Source organism: Procambarus clarkii, chromosome 16 (assembly GCF_040958095.1).
Source record: "Procambarus clarkii isolate CNS0578487 chromosome 16, FALCON_Pclarkii_2.0, whole genome shotgun sequence".
NCBI classification, from domain to species: domain Eukaryota; kingdom Metazoa; phylum Arthropoda; class Malacostraca; order Decapoda; family Cambaridae; genus Procambarus; species Procambarus clarkii.
This window is the reverse complement of record NC_091165.1, coordinates 40,093,480-40,101,620: the sequence shown is the minus strand read 5'-3', so window position 1 is coordinate 40,101,620 and position 8,141 is coordinate 40,093,480. Positions and strand designations below refer to the sequence as shown.

The following is an 8,141-nucleotide window of genomic DNA, read 5'->3' as shown; positions in this document are numbered from 1 at the left end:
CGAGCCGCGGGGACATTGATACCCGAAATCTCCAACAGGTAGTCATATGTGAGTGTATGTGTGCACTTACCTAGTCAAGTTTCATGTGTGTGTGTGTGTGAGTGTGTGTGTGTGTGTGTGTGTGTGTGTGTGTGTGTGTGTGTGTGTGTGTGTGTGTGTGTGTGTGTGTGTGTGTGTGTGTGTGTGTGTGTGTGTGTGTGTGTGTGTAATTACCTAAGTGTAGTTACAGGATGAGAGCTACGCTCGCGGTGTCCCGTCTTCCCAGCACTCTTTGTCATATAACGCTTTGAAACTAGCACTCCACTAACTAGTGTGTGTGCATTTTCCTGTATTGTCGTAGATGTACTTACATAAACACCTGACTTACACCTACCTGGCATACATCTGACCCGGAAACACCTGGGGCCATTATCACCACCCGGGTCCACTGGCTCAGCAACTCAACAGTAATGAACGTGTTAATTAATACAATAATATGATAATTTTTTCCAGCTGCGATAATATCAACAACATATCGCTCTACACTCCAGAATATTCCAGTCACCAATCATTTCCAGGCGAATATGGATAATACAGGTATATATATATATATATATATATATATATATATATATATATATATATATATATATATATATATATATATATATATATATATATATATATATATATATATATATATATATATATATATATATATATATATATATATATATATGAATGAAAACTCACACCCCAGAAGTGACTCGAACCCATACTCCCAGAAGCAACGCAACTGGTAACTACAGGGCGCCTTAATCCACTTGACCATCACGGCCGTCAAGTGGATTAAGGCGCCCTGTAGTTACCAGTTGCGTTGCTTCTGGGAGTATGGGTTCGAGTCACTTCTGGGGTGTGAGTTTTCATTCGCATATAGTCCTGGGGACCATTCAGGCTTGTTCGCATATATATATATATATATATATATATATATATATATATATATATATATATATATATATATATATATATATATATATATATATATATATATATATATATATTAGTATATTTTGGTAGCAGTCTTTCCTGTAGACATATTTTATTAAATATGACCGAAAAAGTAAGATTAATAATTCTAACACGAATTTAGTTGTGTATTTGTGAAGTCTTTGAAAATGTAATAAGTTTTACGAAACGCGCCCGTGTCGCGTCAGACTAGAAATAAAAATGAATTTTGGAGAAGTGATTTTTGATTTACCTCCAACAGTGAAGCATAATGTACGAAAGATTGAGAAAATTCGTGTTAGAATTATTAATCTTACTTTTTCGGTCATATTTAATAAAATATAATATATATATATATATATATATATATATATATATATATATATATATATATATATATATATATATATATATATATATATATATGTCGTACCTAGTAGCCAGAACGCACTTCTAAGCCTACTATGCAAGGCCCGATTTGCCTAATTTAGCCAAGTTTTCATGAATTAATGTTTTTTCGACTACCTAACCTACCTAACCTAACCTAACTTTTTCAGCTACCTAACCTAACCTAACCTATAAAGATAGGTTAGGTTAGGTTAGGTTAGGTAGGGTTGGTTAGGTTCGGTCATATATCTACGTTAATTTTAACTCCAATAAAAAAAAATTACATCATACATAATGAAATGGGTAGCTTTATCATTTCATAAGAAAAAAAATAGAGAAAATATATTAATTCAGGAAAACTTGGCTTATTAGGCAAATCGGGCCTTGCATAGTAGGCTGAGAAGTGCGTTCTGGCTACTAGGTACGACATATATATATATATATATATATATATATATATATATATATATATATATATACATATATATATATATATATATATATATATATATATATATATATATATATATGTCGTGTCATTGTTTGAATGGGACTCCTTAACCACTGAATGTTGTCCCATTATCGCGACGGTGGTTCAGTTTAGTTCATTGTATTTACGCTGGATTCTTATTTCATCGCCTGGACATGTTCCATCCATTAATGATCTTATATATATATATTCCGCGAATTTCCTTTACCTCACTACACCACGAGTTCAGGGAAGGTATTGATAAGGCTCACCACGGGCTCAGACATGCATGACAAACCTGTTAAAGGTCGACGATAGAATGACTTTCATCACACGAGAAAGTAGAGAGAGTAGACTGCATATTACTTGACTGTAAGGAAGCATTTGATATTGCCCCACAAAAGAGGCTTCAGTGTAAGATAGACAAATAGGTTGGTTAAGTGGTAAAGCGCTAAATTGGGTGAGCAACTTCATAACAAATGGGAAATAGTGACTTATAGGAGGGGGAAAACGCAATGGGGAATGACGTTAGTGGAGTGCTACAAGGATCAGTGCTGGAACCTAACAATTTTAATACATAAATGACAAAGTTAATAACTTAGAATCTTCTGAATATCAGCTGATAGATGATGAGAATCATTAAAACTGGAGCCGCCAGGAGGCTGCAGGAGGCTCCAGGAGGCTGCAGGAGGCTCCAGGAGGCTGCAGGAGGCTGCAGGAGGCTGCAGGAGAATGCAGGAGGCTCCAAGAGGCTCCAGGAGGCTCCAGGAGGCTCCAAGAGGCTGCAGGAGGCTCCAAGAGGCTGCAGAAGGCTGCAGGAGGCTGCAGGAGGCTGCAGGAGGCTCCAAGAGGCTCCAGGAGGCTGCAGGAGGCTGCAGGAGGCTGCAGGAGGCTCCAAGAGGCTGCAGGAGGCTGCAGGAGGCTGCAGGAGGCTCCAAGAGGCTTCAGGAGGCTCCAGGAGGCTGCAGGAGGCTGCAGGAGGCTCCAAGAGGCTGCAGGAGGCTCCAAGAGGCTGCAGGAGGCTCCAGGAGGCTGCAGGAGGCTGCAGGAGGCTGCAGGAGGCTGCAGGAGAATGCAGGAGGCTCCAAGAGGCTACAGGAGGCTCCAGGAGGCTGCAGGAGGCTGCAGGAGGCTCCAAGAGGCTGCAGGAGGCTCCAAGAGGCTGCAGAAGGCTGCAGGAGGCTGCAGGAGGCTGCAGGAGGCTCCAAGAGGCTCCAGGAGGCTGCAGGAGGCTGCAGGAGGCTGCAGGAGGCTCCAAGAGGCTGCAGGAGGCTGCAGGAGGCTGCAGGAGGCTCCAAGAGGCTTCAGGAGGCTCCAGGAGGCTGCAGGAGGCTGCAGGAGGCTCCAAGAGGCTGCAGGAGGCTCCAAGAGGCTACAGGAGGCTCCAAGATGCTGCAGGAGGCTCCAGGAGGCTGCAGGAGGCTCCAAGAGGCTGCAGGAGGCTGCAGAAGGCTGCAGGAGGCTGCAGGAGGCTCCAGGAGGCTGCAGGAGGTTCCAGGAGGCTGCAGGAGGCTCCAAGAGGCTGCAGGAGGCTCCAGGAGGCTGCAAGAGGCTCCAGGAGGCTGCAGGAGGCTCCAGGAGGCTGCAGGAGGCTCCAGGAGGCTGCAGGAGGCTGCAGGAGGCTCCAAGAGGCTGCAGGAGGCTGCAGGAGGCTGCAGGAGGCTCCAAGAGGCTGTAGGAGGCTCCAAGAGGCTGCAGGAGGCTCCAGGAGGCTGCAGGAGGCTCCAGGAGGCTGCAGGAGGCTCCAAGAGGCTGCAGGAGGCTCCAAGAGGCTGCAGGAGGCTCCAGGAGGCTGCAGGAGGCTGCAGGAGGCTGTAGGAGGCTGCAGGAGGCTCCAAGAGGCTGCAGGAGGCTGCAGGAGGCTCCAAGAGGCTGCAGGAGGCTCCAAGAGGCTGCAGGAGGCTGCAGGAGGCTCCAAGAGGCTGCAGGAGGCTCCAGGAGGCTGCAGGAGGCTGCAGGAGGCTGCTGGAGGCTCCAAGAGGCTGCAGGAGGCTCCAAGAGGCTGCTGGAGGCTCCAGGAGGCTGCAGGAGGCTGCAGGAGGCTCCAAGAGGCTGCAGGAGGCTCCAAGAGGCTGCAGGAGGCTCCAAGAGGCTGCAGGAGGCTGCAGGAGGCTGCAGGAGGCTCCAGGAGGCTCCAGGAAGCTGCAGGAGGCTCCAAGAGGCTGCAGGAGGCTCCAAAAGGCTGCAGGAGGCTGCAGGAGGCTCCAGGAGGCTGCAGGAGGCTGCAGGAGGCTGTAGGAGGCTGCAGGAGGCTCCAAGAGGCTGCAGGAGGCTGCAGGAGGCTGCAGGAGGCTCCAAGAGGCTGCAGGAGGCTCCAAGAGGCTGCAGGAGGCTGCAGGAGGCTCCAAGAGGCTGCAGGAGGCTCCAGGAGGCTGCAGGAGGCTGCAGGAGGCTGCTGGAGGCTCCAAGAGGCTGCAGGAGGCTCCAAGAGGCTGCTGGAGGCTCCAGGAGGCTGCAGGAGGCTGCAGGAGGCTCCAAGAGGCTGCAGGAGGCTCCAAGAGGCTGCAGGAGGCTCCAAGAGGCTGCAGGAGGCTGCAGGAGGCTGCAGGAGGCTCCAGGAGGCTCCAGGAAGCTGCAGGAGGCTCCAGGAGGCTGCAGGAGGCTCCAGGAGGCTGCAGGAGGCTCCAGGAGGCTGCAGGAGGCTCCAGGAGGCTGCAGGAGGCCCTGTACTCCTACACAGCCTTCCTCACTGTGTTAAGATCTTCCTCATCTCCAGTTCAGTGAGGACGCCAACACTTGACACCGACCATTACAGCCCAATATTATTTGTTTACATCTGCCAGTGTTCTCACGTATGTGTGCTTGTCGGGTCGAGCGTGAGCTTCTGGGCCCCGCCTGTAGACAACACTGTAGCTTAATGGGTGTGTGCTTACCTAGTTACGTCTACTGGTAGAGAATTTCAGCTTTAGGTCTCCCCCTGCCTCGTAGTTATTGACCCTGGGGACATGTGTTCTTCACAGGTCACTGGCACTCTCTCCTACCTGTTCTTGAGCTGCTCTGGAAGTGGCTCCGTCCATCTTCTGTGGTTCAAACTTTTGCTTCAAGCTCTTCTAAGCTGTGTTACAAGTGCTACAAGCTGTAGCACTCCACTTGTAGCACTCCTTTGGTTTAAGCTCCTCTAAACTCAAGATTTAAATGAATAAATCCACAAGGAACGTGATGAGGGTTCGAACCTACGTCCAGGATGATCCCAGACGCGCCTTAATCGAGTCCGCCACGACATGGATATAAGAATTACAACCGGGAGAGCTACCACTCTCACACGGATCCTGCACCCTCTCCGAGACCACCTTGTGGATTTGTTCATTTGATACATCAAGGTATTGTGATTTCTGTGTGTACTGAAGCCTCAAGGTTCTGTTTATGCTTCCCTGGTTACTGGTACTCTGTTCTACCTGCTCTTGAACATGTGAATGGCAGCTTCTTGCATCTGCTCTGAAATCATCTTAAAACAAGCATTCAATCTTAATTGCTGTTCAGGACAGCTATTAAGAACTGTTCAACTGTTCAGACGCCTTGGAAGCTGGTATTGAGTTTTTCGCACATTTCCTTATCATATATTTTATATTCACCTCCCTTTTTTGTAATACAGTCACTTGATCGGTCATTGAAATTTTTCTTCTTATATACTAATTGAAGAGTTTGATTATTTCTTTAATTTAAAAGTATTATAATTTTATCAGTTTCTTTCAGACCATCGTCTTATATTAATGTATTCGTTTCTGGCCCTGTCTTCCTCTGACCGTGTGGTACAGTGCCCCAGGGGTGTGTAGTACAGTGCCCCAGGGGGGTGTAGTACAGTGCCCCAGGGGTGTGTGATACAGTGTCCCAGGGGTGTGTAGTACAGTGCCCCAGGGGTGTGTAGTACAGTGCCCCAGGGGTGTGTAGTACAGTGCCCCAGGGGTGTGTAGTACAGTGCCCCAGGGGTGTGTAGTACAGTGCCCCAGGGGTGTGTAGTACAGTGCCCCAGGGGTGTGTAGTACAGTGCCCCAGGGGTGTGTAGTACAGTGCCCCAGGGGTGTGTGATACAGTGTCCCAGGGGTGTGTGATACAGTGCCCCAGGGGTGTGTAGTACAGAGCCCCAGGGGTGTGTACTACACCCCCAGGGGTGTGTAGTACAGTGCCCCAGGGGTGTGTAGTACAGTGCCCCAGGGGTGTGTAGTACAGTGTCCCAGGGGTGTGTAGTACAGTACCCCAGGGGTGTGTAGTACAGTGCCCCAGGGGTGTGTAGTACAGAGCCCCAGGGGTGTGTAGTACAGTGCCCCAGGGGTGTGTAGTACAGTGCCCCAGGGGTGTGTAGTACAGTGCCCCAGGGGTGTGTAGTACAGTGCCCCAGGGGTGTGTGATACAGTGTCCCAGGGGTGTGTGATACAGTGTCCCAGGGGTGTGTAGTACAGTGTCCCAGGGGTGTGTAGTACAGTGTCCCAGGGGTGTGTAGTACAGTGCCCCAGGGGTGTGTAGTACAGAACCCCAGGGGTGTGTACTACACCCCAGGGGTGAGTAGTACAGTGCCCCAGGGGTGTGTAGTACAGTGCCCCAGGGGTGTGTGATACAGTGTCCCAGGGGTGTGTAGTACAGTGCCCCAGGGGTGTGTAGTACAGAGCCCCAGGGGTGTGTACTACACCCCCAGGGGTGTGTAGTACAGTGCCCCAGGGGTGTGTAGTACAGTGCCCCAGGGGTGTGTAGTACAGTGTCCCAGGGGTGTGTAGTACAGTACCCCAGGGGTGTGTAGTACAGTGCCCCAGGGGTGTGTAGTACAGAGCCCCAGGGGTGTGTAGTACAGTGCCCCAGGGGTGTGTAGTACAGTGCCCCAGGGGTGTGTAGTACAGTGCCCCAGGGGTGTGTAGTACAGAGCCCCAGGGGTGTGTAGTACAGTGCCCCAGGGGTGTGTAGTACAGAGCCCCAGGGGTGTGTAGTACAGAGCCCCAGGGGTGTGTAGTACAGTGCCCCAGGGGTGTGTAGTACAGAGCCCCAGGGGTGTGTAGTACAGAGCCCCAGAGGTGTGTAGTACAGTGTCCCTGGGGTGTGTAGTACAGTGCCCCAGGTGTGTGGAGTACAGTGCCCCAAGGGTGTATAGTACAGAGCCCCAGGGGTGTGTAGTACAGTGTCCCAGGAGTGTGTAGTACAAAGCCCCAGGGGTGTGTAGTACAGTGTCCCAGGGGTGGGTAGTACAGTGCCCCAGGGGTGTGTGGTACAGTGTCCCAGGGGTGTGTGGTACAGAGCCCCAGGGGTGTGTAGTACAGAGCCCCAGGGGTGTGTAGTACAGTGCCCCAGGGGTGTGTAGTACAGTGCCCCAGGGGTGTGTAGTACAGTGCCCCAGGGGTGTGTAGTACAGTGTCCCAGGGGTGTGTAGTACAGTGCCCCAGGGGTGTGTAGTACAGTGTCCCAGGGGTGTGTAGTACAGTGCCCCAGGGGTGTGTAGTACAGTGCCCCAGGGGTGTGTAGTACAGTGCCCCAGGGGTGTGTAGTACAGTGTCCCAGGGGTGTGTAGTACAGTGCCCCAGGGGTGTGTAGTACAGAGCCCCAGGGGTGTGCAGTATAGAGCCCCAGGGGTGTGTAGTACAGAGCCCCAGGGGTGTGTAGTACAGAGCCCCAGGGGTGTGTAGTACAGAGCCCCAGGGATGTGTAGTACAGAGCCCCAGGGGTGTGTAGTACAGAGCCCCAGGGGTGTGTAGTACAGAGCCCCAGGGGTGTGTAGTACAGAGCCCCAGGGGTGTGTAGTACAGAGCCCCAGGGGTGTGTAGTACAGAGCCCCAGGGGTGTGTAGTACAGAGCCCCAGGGGTGTGTAGTACAGAGCCCCAGGGGTGTGTAGTACAGAGCCCCAGGGGAGTGTAGTACAGAGCCCCAGGGGTGTATAGTACAGAGCCCCAGAGGTGTGTAGTACAGAGCCCCAGGGGTGTGTAGTACAGAGCCCCAGGAGTGTGTAGTACAGAGCCCCAGAGGTGTGTAGTACAGAGCCCCAGAGGTGTGTAGTACAGAGCCCCAGAGGTGTGTAGTACAGAGCCCCAGGGGTGTGTAGTACAGAGCCCCAGGGGTGTGTAGTACAGAGCCCCAGGGGTGTGTAGTACAGAGCCCCAGAGGTGTGTAGTACAGAGCCCCAGGGGTGTGTAGTACAGAGCCCCAGGGGTGTGTAGTACAGAGCCCCAGGGGTGTGTAGTACAGAGCCCCAGGGGTATGTAGTACAGAGCCCCAGGGGTGTGTAGTACAGAGCCCCAGAGGTGTGTAGTACAGAGCCATAGGGGTGTGTAGTACAGAGCCCCAGAGGTGTGTAGTACAGAGCCCCAGGGGTGTGTAGTA

At 51.2% G+C, this 8,141-nt stretch overlaps 1 protein-coding gene across 1 annotated transcript; it reads left to right on the top strand.

The window, feature by feature from the left end:
• The first annotated feature begins 2,472 nt into the window (after positions 1-2,472).
• On the top strand, positions 2,473-4,701 carry LOC138365361 (involucrin-like). The gene has a single exon (XM_069325667.1). It carries the CDS (start codon positions 2,473-2,475, stop codon positions 4,699-4,701), a length of 2,229 nt encoding a protein of 742 aa, XP_069181768.1.
• The last annotated feature ends 3,440 nt before the right edge of the window (positions 4,702-8,141 follow it).

Bases quoted from the DNA above. Each gene is read 5' to 3' on its own strand.
- LOC138365361 (XM_069325667.1), top strand. From the start codon at position 2,473: ATGAGAATCATTAAAACTGGAGCCGCCAGGAGGCTGCAGGAGGCTCCA.